General features: G+C 37.7%; 1 protein-coding gene across 1 annotated transcript in view; it reads right to left on the bottom strand.

Moving 5' to 3' along the window:
* Positions 1 to 213: 213 nt before the first annotated feature.
* The window catches only part of CPPED1 (calcineurin like phosphoesterase domain containing 1), a 37,506-nt gene continuing 19,990 nt past the window's right edge, over positions 214 to 17,729 (bottom strand). Inside the window, exons 3-4 of the mRNA XM_041401943.1 lie at positions 13,701 to 14,123; positions 214 to 1,498 (exon numbers count right to left, since the gene is read on the bottom strand). Of these exons, the coding sequence (XP_041257877.1) occupies positions 1,266 to 1,498; positions 13,701 to 14,123 (656 nt within the window). The 3' untranslated portion in view covers positions 214 to 1,265. The remainder of the gene's footprint in view (positions 1,499 to 13,700; positions 14,124 to 17,729) is intronic.

Below are 17,729 nucleotides of genomic sequence, written 5' to 3'. Positions count from 1 at the left end.
CATACCTTTCACCATATTTAAATACCTGTAATACCCTCTAGGGAACACTGTTGTATTGAGTACATACATAAAACGTGATAGAATGCATTGATGATGCTCACTGTGTTCCTCCCTCTTCAGGTGCCAAAGCTGCACCAGCTCCAGTTCCAGATAACCCATGGCATGGATTGCAACGTGTTCAACTAAATACTTAAAAACCCCAACAGCTATGAGTTAATTACATGAAGACTTTATTTGCAACAAATTAGATACAATTGCTAAAAAAAGAGGTGGATTGCAGCATGTAAACTATTTTATAAATTTGTTTCTAAAGACTTATTGCAGCAAAGAAAACATACTTTTTAGGGTTTCCAATATTCTGTAGTATTCCTTATTGCCTTACAGTAAGGCACTCTACATTGCATTTGGAAATCAAAGTTCTCTGTTTGCGAAGGAATCAACAAAGTGACTTCAGATTACAGTATTTTGTACAGAATATTTTCCCCATGCAATTATTCCAACTGCCACAGCTAGAGCCAGGATATATGCTAATTGAATGGTAGTGAAATTTCAAAATGGAAGTAGTTGTTTCACCTTTAGTTTCTGTCAGTGACATTTATATCAGCCTCATTTACAGACTTTTCAATATATAAAACTATATAATGGAAACTATAAAACTATATAACATTATATAAAACTTTATAACAGATATAACAGAAACCCAAGCTGTGACTGCAAACCAGAATGTGTCTGCTCTCCTACTGCTCCTGGCTCTGAAGAGTTAAGAAAATAAAGAGTGGGAAATGGGAGAGAATATGACACCAAGGTAACAGGATATGATCCAAAAGTTGCTAAAATTCAGCAGTAGTCTGCTGATTTCACTTTTTTTGAGATTTGTTTCCGTAAAAATGTGCCCCATTCATATTGTCCAGAAGGTTAACAGAAATTACTAAATTTACTGGTTTTGAAATACCCTCTCCAGTTACAGGGTTACACAGACACCAGTTTCTCTGTAATAAGAAAGCATTACCTAGGAGCAAAGCGAAAATTCTCACAACTGTACTTTTCAATCACACATTACCATATTAGCTCTGCTCTTCTCCCATATTAGTCATAGGTCTCATTTTCAAAAAGAAAAACATGTCAACACTTCCTTGTTATTTAGGACGACAACAAACTGAGACCTGTTCTGGGACACTGCAGTCAGAAATCTGTAGTTCTGCTTGGGGAAACTTTAGGAAACTGTTTACATTTATCTAACACAGAGAAATATCTTTTGACACAGCCTACTTTTGCTTAGCAAGCATATCCAGCAGCTCCTTCTCTATGCCATGGCTGCCCAGTTCAGTTAAGCTGTAGTATCTGTGCACCACCTTCTCCTCTGTCACAACCACCACACGAAGCCCGTGTGTATCCTTTCCCAGCTGACATCCTATAGCTGATGACACCACCATTTCCAGGTCTTTGTAGGACCCTCCAGCATTCCTGTGGTAATGCCCAGAAAATACAGCTCTAATGCCTGTTAAAGAAAAAAAAAAAAAAAGACAGAGTATGTATTTAGTTAGCACCTCACAGGTGTCAGATTTACCTTCCTTCTTTGATGGCTCATTAAGCATAAAGGTAAAACTAAAACATTTAGCCAAACTTGCATTTTAAACAAATAATTAGTAAAACGTACTAAATAATTCTAATAGTAATAAATAATTAATCAAACTTTATTGTGCTCCACCAGCTGTGTTTAGGGTTACTGGACTCTGAGTTCTTTATGCCCACTGCAAGGTGTGTTTGTTGTCTCCCCACTCCTTTGCCTTGAAGAAGAAACAGTCCAGAGGCAGCTGATTAAAATGAGATACCTGCCTAGAGAATGATGGAAACACAGGCTGAAAGGTGAGGAGAGCAGAGCTGTATTTGTCAATTAGCATGAAGAAAATTTCCTAGCGAGAGCTTAAACCTCTACACCCAAAGCCAATGACCTTAAAGAAACAAAAGGGGCAAGTCAAACAAAAAAAACATACATGAGAAGGTAAGTTGTAGTAATTTCACAAGACATTGAGGATATCACAGATGGAACCAGAGCCAGGTACATCAATGAAATCTAATAAAGCAGAAGTTTTAAGAAGAGGGAAAGAAAGAGAAGGCAGGAAAGGAAAGGTTGACACCTGCAATAGTCAGGCTAGGAATGACATGAATTAACATTTATCATGCATGGGGACAAACAAGGAAGGTTTACTCTGATTGCCTCTCTATTTTTAATGACTTAAGGCTGTTCTGTTTCATTTTAAAAAAACCAAAAAACCAAATTATTTGTATTTTGGACTTCATTGGAGTAAAAAGTATGGAGTTTTTACAGAAGTTTTGAAACAACTTGAAATTAAATTAATTGTGTCATCCTCACCTCCAAACCAGTAATTTCTACTTTTTGTTTCTGCTGTCTTGCAAACATAAACAAATGGGTAGAAGCTGTACTCGTTACTTGAATGGCCTTTTTTATTTTATATTTATATTTTATATTTTATATTTATAAATATTTTATATTTATAAATATAAATATATTTATATTTATAAATATAAATATATTTATAAATATAAATAAACTCCTATTTTATATTTACAAATCAGATTCATGCTGCCAAATAGATTATCTTCCCCTCCCCATATTCTGATACATTTAGCAAAATGCTTTTATTACTACAAAATGATGACATCTTGAGTCTGAGGAAAAAAAAAAAAAAAAAAAAAAGAAAAAAAAAAAAAAAAAAAAAGTCATCTTGTTGCTAAGTTCTTCTCTTTCCTGACAAAGTTTGCAAACCCCCTCACAAGAGTTGAGAATGCAGCTTCCTCCCCGAGAGAGAACATTCTGCCCTAGACAAAGCTTTTCCTTCACAGCTTATTCCACCTTCCTTTGCCATTTAGCCTTTCCAAGCTCTGCCCTTAAGTACAGCTGAGCAGCACACTGAACAGCATTCAGAGTTTGGTAAAAAAAAACTCATCAGTTTTCTTGCTCATTTAAGGGAGTGAATGTTTTGTTTTGAATGGAAATGTGGAGTTAGCATAAACAGCTAATTTTACAAACAGGATTTGGGATTATGTTTTGGCATGCTTGGTCTAAGGTCCTTAGACCCTTGGTCCAGACTCTTACAGCTTCCTGAAGCTGCATCTAATGCTACTTTATACTGTTGTGAAACAGAAAGATTACTGGATCAGAGGACTAAAAATACTGGAAATTTTGTTGGCAGGCCAGAGAAGGGAATTTGTGAGACACTGCAACCTTAAATGACATTTAAAAAATAAAAAGCCAACAACAACTGATTTTGCCTTCAGACAGCAGAAATCCTGGAAAATAGTAGAGGCAATTTAAAGCCAGAGAGCTGTAATGAGGAACATACTACAGCTTCACATGGAAATCCTTATTTCTCTTGCCAGAGAAAACCTTCCACATTTTCTCCTGCAGTAGATTTAGACCTCTTTCATAGAGATAAAATGAAAAAGGAAGTAGGTGAACCCATCTTAAGGCAGCTGGCTAACATCAATCCTTTGCTTTTGTAGGAGTGAGTGATCTGAAGGCTGATATAAAATACATAAACTTGGCTCAAAGTATAGTTAAAAATTAAGCAGCTTGGAAAGCAAAATATAAATTATTCTGCTGTGTGTCTGGTAAGAGCTACATGGGCTTTCATATTTCAAACCCAAGCCCTTCTCAAACAGCAAATGAGTCAAGGTGGAAAACAGAGAGTGAAGCCACCTTGTCACTGAGCAGATTATCCTGCAGTGGAACCACTCCTCTGGCTGCTGCATGAGGTACACTTGTGAGTAACACTGCAGGACAACTTTGGGAGCTTGCTTTGAGCCAGCTGCAGAAACCCAGCAAAACTGGTGAAGTGTTTTTCATCCTGGGAGAAATCCAGTTAGAGTTCCTCAAAAGGCAGTGGTGGAATACAGAAGTCAGTGATGCTGCTACTGTAACAAGGTAACAGGCCTCTTCAGTATTCTTCCACTTTTTCTGTGGGTAAGCAGAACTACTTTAGTCTATGAAAAAAATTAAGAACAAGTAAGAATCATAAACTCTTAGTGAGGTGCAAACCCATGTGACACACATTTAGTAACAGAAATAGGTATTTTGGAAGGCAATTAAGTTCTCTCTTTTTACTGGAAGAATCTGTGTCCTAAAGTAGCATCTTCCCACCATCCAGAGAATCTGACATTTTGATTTAAAGAGGAAAAGAAGCCAAAACTTTGTGTCATTATATATGTAAACCAAACCCTAAGTGTAATTAGAAGGACAGAAGATAAAAAAGTTATAAAGGAACTGTAGTTATGCTAAAGAAAAAAAACCTTCCACTTGTCTCATAATTCAAGGAATGATTTTGAGAAACCCATCCTAGACAGAGATACACACCAGTAAAAAATTTTGCTCAGACTTCAGTTTTCAGATACACTTTATTGCTAGTGCTAGTATTAACTCTTGTTATTGCTGGGTTACAGGATGTTACACCTTGGACAGGGACAAGTGACAAACAGGTCACTGCTGGGTATTGATGGAGGCTCACTGATGGGTTTTTCTGCAGCAGCATTTTTCTGCTCACTGAGCTGTACTGCATCCACTCTGTGAGCTAGCACAAGGAGAAAAGCTGAACCACTCACTGCAATAATAGCAAGATGACAAGCAGGCAATTTACTTTGCTCTTGCTTTTGATCTTTAACATAAAATGAATCTTAGAGATGTTTGTGCTCAAATTTAATTTATTAATTTCAGATGTTTTTCTGAAGTAATAATGTCAAGTTGCTAGCAACAGACACCCCAACCCCTTCCCCCCTACTCTCCCCCAACTCTGTGAGGAAAGAACAATGTCCTGGCCTTGTTTTTACAGCCCACTTTAATGTATTCCCAGGTCAGTTAAATGCATCCAGCTATACACTAAAACATACAGTCCTTTTCCACTACAACAGAAGAAAAAAAGGTGGAGCAGTGATTTGTTTTATCACTGGGTTCTTAAACAGCAGCTGGAAGAGGCATTGATATAAAAGCTGTATGAAATACTAAAGAACTTCCGTGTAAATAAATGTCCAAAGAACAGCACCTTCACAAGCATTCATTATTTCATTTTTTATGAAATACAGTTATTTGAATGTAAATGTGACTGGAGGTTTCACAGTATCCATCTACTAAAAAAAGCTGGATCCATTACTGCAAGACACTATTCATACCTAATGGATTATTCATTAAAGAAAAAATGGATTAAAATCAGAATAAAGTAAAAAACTGTGCAGATAGTTATGCTAAAAAAAAAAAAAAGAAAACAATCCACACATCCTGTATTTGTGATTATCATTTGATGTCAGACTGTCTAACAACATGACACAGATTACAGAGTATCTGCTAAGGAAAAAAGGTCTGAACTGCCAAATCAATTTTTTCATCAGGACAGGACTGGAAGCCAGAGATACAGAGCAGGCTCCACCCAGTGCTGGGTACCAGGTCTTGTTCTGTCTGTGCTAAAACTTTACTTGAGTCAAAAAAACACCTAAACCCAATGAGCTGCATGCCTGCTACCAAACATGACTTTTAAGAATCAGTCAAGATGTGAAAAAAGTCAGTGTCTTTGTAAAAAAGGTTTAGATACAGGAATTGCTTCTGATTTCAGTAAACCAAAGTGGTTCTCCTGCCATGCAATTTACCACCACTTTCTAATCAAGCACAAAATATCCTTTTTAGTTCTGATCTGAAAAAGCTAAATCTGAAAGGCAAAAATATTTTCCTTTTCCAAAGATCTGATGGTAATTCTTTTTCCCTTCAGAATAATGCATCTCTACTAAAGAACGAAATACCTATTTTGGTACAAGTTCTTTGAGCCCACAGCAGCCTACTTAGCAAAAATAACTAATGATGTAACAACAAACCCAAACAAGAATTGTTAAAGAGTCATGTGATGAGATGTAATACTTAAATATGTTGATAAGCCTTAGACTTTTCATCAGCTCAACCATGAAAAAAGCATATAAACACTTTAGTTTTATGCTAATTCACAGACTGCATTATGGCCCTTGGGGCTGTAAGGCAACACAGTGGCTGAGGCAAGGCAAGAGGGGAATGCTGGGGAGGGAATTACCAGCTCATGCAGTTTAGCATGCTGCTTTGATGCTACCTGTTTCATAAGGCAGAATCTTTACAGCACAACTCTATTTTAATAACATTTCAAACTAAGATCATCTTTTAATTTGGATATCTTTTTCCAACTGAAAACCACATTATGAACACTTGATGGTTTCTACTGCAGACATTTTCAAAAGGAAATTCAGAAGTGCCTCTGAAGACTTTCCTCACCTCTCTTTTGTTTTCTGTGTCTGCTTTCTAAAGCCAGCTCACCAAATAAGTAGTAGAGCTTCACCAGGCTCTTGTGGATTTTCATCTTCCTCACTTTATCAGCTTCGGGAAGTTGGACAATTTTTAGCAGCATTTCCCATCTTCACCTCTTTTCTTAACTTGAAAAATTTACTGTTTTCTAGTTTAATTCATGAAATACAGAGCCCCAGTCTCTAGGGACACTGAGTTGCAGTGACACAGGATGGAAAACAATGCAGACAGGTTTACCTTGAAAACCCCAAAGAAACATGTACCTGGGAAACAGTTCTTCTCACATAATCAGATAATATTGGGTTGTAATTCAGACCTGAACTAGTTTAAATTCCAGGGGTGTCTGACTCCAATTTCTGTAATTACACTCACTTCTATGGCTTGATTCCAAAACCATCTGAATTCAGAAGAAGCTGTTTTCAATCTCTAGCTCCAAATGTACAAACCCCATTTTTGAGGCAGGTTTCCTGTGTCCAAAATGTGACTGATCTCACCTCAGCTGGAAATCAAACTGCTCAACCCAGCACTATGGACAGAGTAAAAATATAGGAAAAAAATTACCAACACAAAAATAAACCAAAGAAAAGCAAGCAGATTTTCCAAATTAGGAGGAGAATGCCTGGAATAATCAGCATAGGCAATCAGTAGCATGCTTTATTTAGACTGAGCCTTCAATTAAATAAATGCTTTTCTCAGCAAAAGCAAATGAGACTGTAAAAGAAGGAGAAGGCTAAATTAGTGCAATATGAATGACATAATAAATATGTAATGGGTACAGTACAGACCTTGCCTCTCTTACCATGCTCTCTGTAGAGAATCTGGGGAAAAAAGTCATTCTGACTGACCTATGAAATTTATCACATGGTTCAGATTGTCACCTTTTAAGTGCTGATTAATGAACTATTTTTTACAGTAACTGCAGACATGAATCCATGTTCACTGCATTTCCTGTACAAGTTGATGGCTCTCCACCCAGACTCCAGGTGAAGTTCAAAGCAAACGAAAGGTGGCATTTCTTCAGAGAGCTGTGAAACATGAAATTCCCTCCTGCAGACCATTGTGAAAGCTGGCAGCTTTCACAAATCCACTGAACAAATCTAGAGAGGAATCACTAAATTGCATTATCTTGGTAACATTATTATGACACAGTAAGTCCTGGAAAGAAAGAAATCTTGGAGGTGGGAAGAGGCCTGGAAAAAAATACCATTGCAGTTTTCTATCCTGTGCCCTTCACAAGAGTCTGCGGAGTAGGAGCAGCAGGAGACTGGGCTATTGAGGCCCTCATTCTGGTCCCATTACTCTAACTCTGCTTTTCAGTTAGCTGTTCAAGTGTAATGACAAAATCAGATTTTAAGTAGAGTTATGTTTATGCAAAAATCCCTGGGTCAGCACACAAATCTGTTTCTCATTTAAGGACTGGAGAAAGAGGACAGACTAGAAAAAGCTGATCCTGGATACATTTGTCCCCAAAAGTGCAGGAGCTAGGGAAGAGCACCAGTAGAGCCAAAGTGGAAGCAAAAAGGTGGAGAAGCAGTTCTGTAAAGACATTAAATTGTATTGGAGCATCTGAATGCTATCAACACTCTTGTACCCTGTCATAGTTTTCAAAGAGAGGAGAACCAAGCAAGTATCCAGGCACAGAGAGATGCTACTCTGAGATGTGTGTGTACACCCCCACACAGGTAAGAGTACATAGGTATTTTGTAAAAGGCAGTGTTTCTGGCAAATACAACCTTTTAAGTCATATGGGTAAATCGATCTTGAACATTTTCCCTGGAGTATCAGGCACAAACTAGCTTTTCTTTCTTCCTTTCACTTGCAGAGCACAGCTGCTGTCTGAAGTGCTGAACAATGTGGTCGGTTCAAGAGTAATACCTGTTCTCTCAACAATTTTGCACTCCAAAATGATGTTCTTTCAGTTTCCCTACAAGAGCCACATTAACCATAGGCATTTTTTGCTGCACCTTTTTTTCTCCCCTGGGCACGTGGTGTATCTCATCTTTTCAAGACTCCAGTGCTACACAAGGAATAATAATATTTAGAAGTCTTTGAAAACAAAATCTCTTCAGTGGAATAGAATTGATTTTATCTCATTGCAATTTCAGAGTGCTCCCACTGCCTCATCTGCAAAGCAGGTGTTACAGCAGCAAACAAAGATGTGAAAGCATCAGTCACAGCACTGTTAACTGCTCAGTGCTCAGGCAGCTCTCAGACCCTGTTATCAAAAAAAACCCCCAATAATTTCCCAGCAGAGCACCAGTAGAAGGAAACAGTCCCACTGGTAAGTAATGGGGATCAACATCCTCTCTTTCATAAGCTTTTTGGTCAGCCCTCAGTAGCATACAGAATTATTTTGTGTAGCCCTTTTGAAGCTCTGTGTTGACCTTCCTCCTAAGAAGAGCTGTATGAATAAAAGAGAACTGAGTAATTAGAATTACATTGCACAGCTCTATAAACATACCAATAAAAATATCCCATGCACTCTTCTTTGCAAACATTATCCTGCGAACGTGCAGGAATCCTCTGTCTTAAATTTGCTTTGTACCCTAAAGAATCAGGAGTTTGGTGTGGCTGGTGGTCAGTTGGTCAGCGTAAGTAGGAGACAAAATATTATTTTGGAAAGTATATTTATGTTGAAAGTTTCTTTCTATAAGACAATACTAAATAGGGCTATATAGAAAAGGGTTTTAGTGTCACTTGTTTTTCCTATATAATCAGAGGAGAAACAACAGGCACAGCCAGAGGGTGATTCCAGATCACCTAATTAGAGCACTGGTCTAAATAAGCCTTTAGAGGTCCTGTCTCTAGAAGGTCACTCTGTCCTTCAAGTTCATTTTTGTGAATGCCTGCTTTTTTCCACTCGAAAGTGATGCTTTCTCACAGAGCTGACACAAACCCCAAGCAGTCCTGGACTGCTGTGTGCTCTAAGGATCAAGAAGAAGCTTTAGTCCAGTGGATAAAACTGATTTAATTTTTTTTTTCTGAGAACAAATATCACTTAATATCCTTACAGAGTATATGTATATTGTACTTGCTGCTAAATTTCTGAAAAAACAATTAAAAAAATCTGTGTATGTCCATGCAATATTTACATTATCATACCTGGGGAACTATTCTTACCTAGAATATATTAAATGTGGTCACTCTACCTGGGCCATAAGTGCATAATTGCAATCTTGAAAGAGGTTGATCTAAATCACTGAAGTTGAGAGTATTTAAATTATCTTAAATACTGACATATAAGCAATGAGATTACTCACTCAATGTATGGGCTTTGCCAAAATCGAGGTCTCAATGGCAGGAAGATGAAAATATTACTCCCTTGTCAACTCTGATTACACAACAAAGAAAATAATGAAACATAGCATATGTTGTCTGGTAAATTTTAGAAACAACAGCTTTCAACACTCCATGCTTTAATTCTGTGCTCAAATATATCTCAGCTGTGGATGTTCTGAGAGCTTCTTCTTCTTTTAACACTGCTCTCCTGTCACAACATTTCTAAGAGGAGAATGTAGATATATCACACTCTTTTAATGAGTAAAGGTGTTAGAAGTTGCAGCACCTCCAGTCACAAATATAATGAAAAAATACACCATTTAATGAAGTTAGGTTGTTATTTTTGCCCCTATGTGCATATTAAATACTTTTAACCACATCTGAAAAATTGCTTTGAAGACACTTGGATGAATTTAAAACTTTTTAATTAAAAGTAGCTGAAGACTGTAGGGAATTTCCTTCTGTATATTTCTATCTCTGGTCTAGTTATTTTCTCTAAGATGCATCATCTCTCAGCTACATAGACCACATATTCTTAATCTAACTCTGAAGCAAGATCTCTTTTCAACCCTATTGGTGAAAAACCATATATTAATTTAGGTTTTATTCAACAGAGCTCCTAAACATCTTTAGACATTTGCTTAAATGTTTTAGTTGATTTGTGCCATTAAGAAACATTTATTACTATATTGTATTACCTAATATAAGTAATGCTCAGTGTATCAGTTCTAAGGACAAAAAGTCTTTAAAAGACTGTATATAGCTCACCAAAAATACGCATACTTTTCAGGTCATAGAAAAAAAATATTTAATGTCCTAAGAAAGTTTTACTGGAATGAGATATGTGAGAAAAAGTAGGTCTTCTATTACATAAACTGCCTGATTTGAAAACTTAATTTGCTGCTTATGTTTATCAAAGACACATGACTTGCAGACCAGATTTTTGGCTAGACCATTACTACTTCTTTATTTTCCCTACAATGCTATGAGGAAACCTATTTATATCAGCACTGTAAAATCCTTAAAAGCTGAATATGCATTTCATGCAGCAGAGTCGAGTGACTCCAGCAGATCTTACAGATGAGAACGTCAGGTCAGCTCTTTCACAGTTCCTGCACGCGGGTTTTTTCTGTACTTAACGTCTGCACGCAGAAGAGACAGAGCTTTGACAACTTTGGCTTAACTTGCAGAAGTTATACCAATACACCTTCACAAAGGTATCTCTACTTAAATGCTCAACTCTGCTCTCAGCTGAGCTGGTTTTCACTGTGACCGAAACCACATTTTCAAGGACAACAGTTCTTATAATGCATTTAAGAAAACCATGGTCTAGCAGGATTTCTTACACATGCAGCTTACAAGTATGGTTTAACTTTGCACATATTTACAAGTGCCAGATTTTCAATTATAAATATTTATCATAAGGACATGATTTTATCTTTAATTAGCCCAACTGTTAAGGACACTTCGAATGTGAGAAATGTAATTCAGTATTTCATACCAGATGTAGCCTCTACAGCTAGTCTTTTATCTCTGCTTGTAATGAGCAGATACTTACACCAAAACCATTATGTAACATGGAGGTGATTAGAAGACAATAACTACAGAAGATCTGGGCTTTGGAATTAAAATGAGAATTTTCTGAAGTTGCACACCTCAGTTTAAAGCACCTGTGACCATATGACCAATACGACCATACTTTAAGTATCTATTTCCTACACAATTCATATGAATTTCTTTGTTCTCATAAAGACCTGAATTACTAGATTATCTTTCCTTTCCTGTACCTCTCTAACCTGCTGAGTTATGCTTCCATGTTTGACACTTCTAGAAAAAGTATAAACATGATAACTGGGGTAATTCCAGGTTTGATCTTCTGTTACAAACAACTGAAATATGATGTCCATCTAATAATGCCAAACACCCTAAACTATGCATGTTACTGACATAATGACACAAAAAATACAGTTACAAGCACTGAAACAGCAAGAGGCAGAAGGAAGGAAGGAAGGACTGGTGACAGGTTGCGGGAGAAGAATAGTGGCAGCCTGGTGGTCTCCTGAAAAGGCACACTGACTTTGTTTTTCCAGAATAAATAGTTATACCAAATTTCTAAATTAAAAAAAAACATCAAAGTATGTTGGGATTTCATTGGCAACGTTCTGGGTTTTAATCCTTCAAGAATGCATGAAATGAACTGGGGGAAAACCAGTTTCATGTCTAATGATGTGCTAAACTTGATTGTTCTTTGGCAAAGCAGAGGTTCAGAAAGCAAGCGGTGTCCTTGCATCTCTGTGCCTCTACGCCACCATGCCAACAGTCTCTCTGCAACCCACTGAGACCTCTGTGGCCTCACAAAAGCTGCTCTTAAACAGAATAATAAAATGGAAACAGAACGCACCTGTTACTAAGGTAACTCTGAGCCAACTTTTGATTCAGCTCATTTTTCTCAGCAGTCTGAGTTACTGAGCTGCTTGTTCTCTGTATTCATTTCAGGAGCAAAATGTTTGATTATTGGCTTACAAATGTTACCTATTGACTCAGTGTATAGTAACGAGCATGCCAAAGATCTGTGTTTAAACACACTCATTAAGGAACCAAACAATTTATTAGAGATGGGAATGAGGGACACAAGGAGAAATGATGGAGGGAACAGAGAGGTGGCACAGAAAGGAGTTTGGGAATTTCTTCCCTAGAGATGTATTGCTCACTTCCCATTCCATACCTTTCCCCCACCACTTGAAGCCTTCCGAATTTCTGGTTAAGCCTCTGGACACCCTTCTAAGAAACACCACAATGTAACAACAATGTTACAATGCTAATGTTTCTTTCACCACTTGATGAATAATGTTCCCAGTACTGATTGTTGTCAAATGTTAGTAAACCAAATGGATGACAGAAAATCCTAGGAAAGAACTGTTTTGGTTCCCACATTAATGCCAGTTTTCTGGGATACACCCATTAAGTAGGATGTGCTGCAGTCCATGGTACACAGGCAGCCACAGCTGCCCAGCTCTCCAAGAGCAACACTTCCCACTATATTAACACTAAGACAAAAATGAAAAAAGATGACATGTCCTCAGTGTGTCTCCTTATGGGGAAAAAAACCCCACTTGTAAATCTTGAATCTTCAAACACATCAGCGCCCTGGAGAGCCCTCAGATAGCTGTGAATTTTGGCCCTACTGATTGGAAACAGTAGGAGATTGAGAGCTTGGAAATTAGGCTGAGTTGGATGAGTCCAGGCTTAACAATTAGATGGTAAATTGGGAACAAGATCATAAAAAATTTGCATTGTTCAGTAATCCAAATAATGTGCTCTCTTAGAGATACAGAGAAAATGACATTCTGATGCAGCGATGGCAGGATGGCAGGAAATTTTGAGGGACTGGCACACTCCAGGAACATGAAGGCAATTACCAGAAAACAATGGAAACAGCATGGAGGAGTAGCTGTGTACTGTGTCTGTCTCCATGGCGCTCAAGTGGCATCACACAAAGCTGAGGGATTTGGTACAATTACTCATTTAGCACATGCTCCACCTGCCCTTCATCCCAGACATGGCTCCTATTAGAAGCGGATGTGCAAAGGATTGATTTTAGCAGAGCAAGACTTGTTTTAACACTGAATAAATCTGGGGTGCATTACACTCTTGGTTTAAAATTGGCTCAGTGTGGGAGAAAGCAACCTCCAAGGTAATTCTGAATTCTGTTTCCATGTTTTATGTAAAACATACATTCTGTATTTTTCTCCTATGGCAATACCTGATCTTCCCCTCCGTAGGCAGGAAAAACTCAGGTTGTCTTGTATCTGTCAGTACTTACAAAATGGAAACCTTGCTATTTATGTTAAGGAACTTTTAATGTTTAGCTTTTTACTTTTCATTCAAAGTTTTAAATTTTGTTTGGTACTTTTTACAGGTGAGTAGATTCAGTTGATAATTCTGATCTATGGGAAACAATGAGGTTTATAAGCTGTATTCAAAAATTCTTTGAAAACAGTGCCATTTAAGTTAAATGTATTTTGTCTGGCAGCAGAGCCATTAACAATTTGAAACAAAAATTCAAGAGTAGGAAAGTTTGAGAAAATACCTGCTTTATGAAACTTTTCCATTATCTCCTGACGAACTGATTTCCCCAAGTTGAAGTAATCGTCATCTTCATCAGGTTTGCTCAGAAACAGAGGGATGTGCTGAAATACAATTATATGCTTGCATTTCTGGTTTGCAGCCACAGCCAGCTGCTCATCGAGCCAGGCATCCTGGGCTTGCCTTAACTCAGGGCACTTGGAAGAATCAAAGTATAGCTGAGAATTCAACACAAGAAAGAAAACACCTCCAACCCAAAAGCTGAAGTAGTCATCTCCCCAGTTCTGGCAATAATCATCTATGGTTTCTCTGGATGGAGTATTGCCAATGTCATGATTCCCACTGACGAATACCAGTGGTATGTCCTGGTCAGTGTTTTTCAGAACATCCTTTAAATCTTGCTCTTGGTTTTTTTTCCATCGGGTTCCTAAAGGAAAAAAAAAAAATTGAGTGTTTATGGGTTTTTTTCTCACCTTCATTGTTAGCTTTTGTTTATGGAACTGTGCATAGTAAGAAAATATTGTGTATTAGATGTGATCATGAAAATATCTCCATTTTATCCCTGTACATCCACCCAGCCTAGACCCTCCCTTCCCAAAGCCAAGCCATTTGCAGTAGCTGGCCTGAAGGCAGGCTCTGGACAGGACCAGCAGAGAGCACAGCAGAAGGTGATGCCATGGTCACTGCTTTGCACCAGGAGCTTCAGCTGATTCTTTTCATCTACAGACTCATGATGTGGTGAAAAAATGCAGCAGCCTTGGATGGTGTAACAGCACAAGGGTAAAAACCAGGCCAATTTCTGACTTATATTTTATGGCTGTGCAACAAAATTAAGGGTTGTCGGTTCTTTTTGGGTGGTTTTTTTTCATTACAAGTACTATTTTAACAGCAAAAATTTAATCACAGTGTCTTGTGACAACTTACTTATATGATGAGTCTCTTTTAATAAGAAGAATACCATTAGATAAAAAGAAATTAGTTGTGTACTTTGCTAGTTTTCCCTGCAATTTATTTATATTAATATGCATATCCATACAGGTACTCTTCTGGATGTCAGGAATTTGTCCCAGCCTATGAAGATGTATTGTATTGACAGACTGATTTACAATCACTGAAAAAATTTAGAAAGAAGTTTTAAAAGGGTAATTATTTTCTTCTAATGATTACAGAGGTTTTCCTATGTTTTCTAAGGACTAATTTTTAACTAGAGGCCATTGACACAATTATTATTAATTAATTAAATGAACATGTATAAATTGGTTTTGTCCTGCAATACATAACACACATCTAGCATGGGCCCATTTCACAAATAATAATTCCATTTTTAACCAAGAGCTGTAACAGGATTTTTACAAGAACTCTGTATTCAGAGTTTCTAACATACACTTGAACACAGGTCTGCACCAATCAATCATAGGGTACTTTTAAATTGTGTTTTACTTTCCTAACTACACACATACCTTATACAGAAAGGCATAAATGGGTTCCTGTATTGCAATTCCTGTATTCTATGAGATAAAAGGGGTTTTTACAATTTCTTCAAAATACTCATGATGAATATGTTGACAAACACTGAGCCTTATTAACAAAAATTTTGTTTTACACACCGTACAGTTACAGGCTTTAGTACCACCTTATTGCTGTTACCAGAATTCTACAGCTTTGTAAAAACACTGAGAAAAAAAACCCATAGTAGGTATAAATTGTGGCTAAATGTAAGGACATTGATATGAGGTGCATTAAGTCAAAATCCGCAGCTCTCTTGGGTTTAACTGCTGCAGAGGGTAGAAAGTCATTGTAGGAAAATCTTAGAGTAACTTGACAAATACCAGGCATAAGATAGCCAGGGGAGTCTAGAAAGTAGTAGAGAGCTGGTCACTATTTGGGGTATATTAATGGTCAGTTTAGGCTGCTCTTGTTAATCCCAGAAAAAAACCCAGGGCAAATAACATCTATATTACTTGGAGATGCTGAATTTTAAAAAATAAAACAAAAAATTCAAATAAACCTGGCACACTGTTGTCCACAGGGTAAGGAATCTGGCTGAGAGAGCTGCTTTTACTGCCACTTCCCATTTTCCTATAGAAAGAGTTGGAAATTTCAAGCTCTAAATATGAAAATATATGGGGAGGAAGGTGGGAAAATTCAAGGGGGGAAGGCTCTGCTCAGATCCATGTAAACACATTACACCATGTTAAACTCCATGTTATCACTTTGGGAAATTTAGCTAACAGTTGCAGAGTATAAAGACATTTATGCAAAAGTTACAGAAATAATTTGCAGAATTATGTATACCTCTTCCCAGCGGTGAAATTCAAGCTCTAGAGACTAACACTTAGATTAGATTTGTCGACAGCAGGGCACTGATTCCCTCATTTAATGAAATATTATTTCTATAGCAACAGAGAAACGTATTCAGTGTTTATTGCAGAAAACAGATTGCTCAAAATGGAAAACAAGGTCTCAGCCCAAGAGCCTAGGAAATCCTACTAAGGAGAGACTGATTTAGAACAACTACATCTTGGCTTGATCTTCTTGGCAGAAGGTCAAAACAACTTCAAAAGAAGAGAATTCCACAGAGAGAAAAGTGGGAAAAAGTGGAGGAATGTCTCAGGACCCCCTGGTGCAGTGCTGGAGAGGAAAGGCTGAGATGTCCCACTGGCCCTGAGCTGCACCACCACAACACACAATGTGTGCCACAAGAGCCCTCCTGAGGCACCTCCCTGACTTCACATCTGAGGTAAGGAACACGTAGAGCAGACAAAGACAGTGGCAAAGAAGGAAGCCACTGGAAAATTAAAGTGGTCACTGCCAAAGCATAAAAAATATCCTTTTAATCTCAGGCACAGAGCTATAATATCTAATTATTCCAATTTTTATGAAGAATATTTCTGTTTGATGGACATGTATTTCTTTGGCTTAGAGGGAGCTTTGTTGTAGGTGAATAGGAAAATAATATAGTGCCAAAAGGCAATATGAAAAAAATTATTTGTGAAGTGCCAGGGTAGATGCAACTGAAATAAATTTCTGTGATGTTTATCCTGGCATCATCTGCAGTGACATTTTTGAATTCCAGGCCACAATTTTCTGTCTTTATGCTAGGTTGTGTAAACAAAGTCTTGCTCTGAGATAAATTATTTCACAAATTAATAGCCCATAAAGGGCAGCTTGGCTTTTATATAAAACATGAAAGTGGGAACTGTTGCTGGTGCAGTTGTGTGCAATTTTCCACAGCTTCCCAGCTCATACTTTTTGAAAGCTGAGTGATGTGAACAGGAGCAGGAAGGTGCAATGTCACCATGCCTGTTGTTCTCTGTTGTGTATCCTTGTTTGCCTCAACAGCACCAGAGTTCTGTCCTGCACTGCTTAAAGGAACCAAGACAACCAGCCTTCTTCACACACTGAAAGAGCAGATTTCAAGACAGTACTTTTACAGCACTTTTGCTAAAGCTGTCTTCAGTCAGCAGAATTACAGATTATTCTGCCAAAGAAATAATCCTTTAGGTACTAATCCTTAGTTACAATTTCCTTTGGTATTCCACAGAAGGGTGCACCACTCTAAGATCAGGTTGGGTTTAGTTTTTGTAAGGCACCAGATATTAAAAACAACTCAGAGCGTTGTTTCCCCCCAAAGCTGTATCTGCAATGCTGATGGCAATTTTTGTATAACACAATCCTTCCCATACAGTAACCCCCAACAACACTGTAACTTTTCCTCCAGAAGTATTCCAAATGAAAAATTATCAATTAATTAACAATTGCACCCGTTTTTCTACTGATATGAATCAGGAGGGGGAAGTGGGGAGATTATGATGGCATTATGAGGTGGTACCCCCAGGCATTCCTGGCTTGGTCTTAGGTGAAGTCTAAGTACTCCCCCCAAGGCAAGAGAAGCCTTTAGCTCAAATATCTTCAAATAATTTAACAATATGCAAAAATGTGGCACAATCATTTCCTAGATTTCTCATTACTTGGTCTCAGTATTATAATGTATCTTAAGTGTCCCAAACTTAGAGGAGCTGCAAACACATTG

Source organism: Onychostruthus taczanowskii, unplaced genomic scaffold (assembly GCF_017590055.1).
Source record: "Onychostruthus taczanowskii isolate IOZ18803 unplaced genomic scaffold, ASM1759005v1 scaffold19, whole genome shotgun sequence".
Taxonomy (NCBI): Eukaryota; Metazoa; Chordata; class Aves; order Passeriformes; family Passeridae; genus Onychostruthus; species Onychostruthus taczanowskii.
This window is presented reverse-complemented; position numbering and strand designations above follow the sequence as displayed.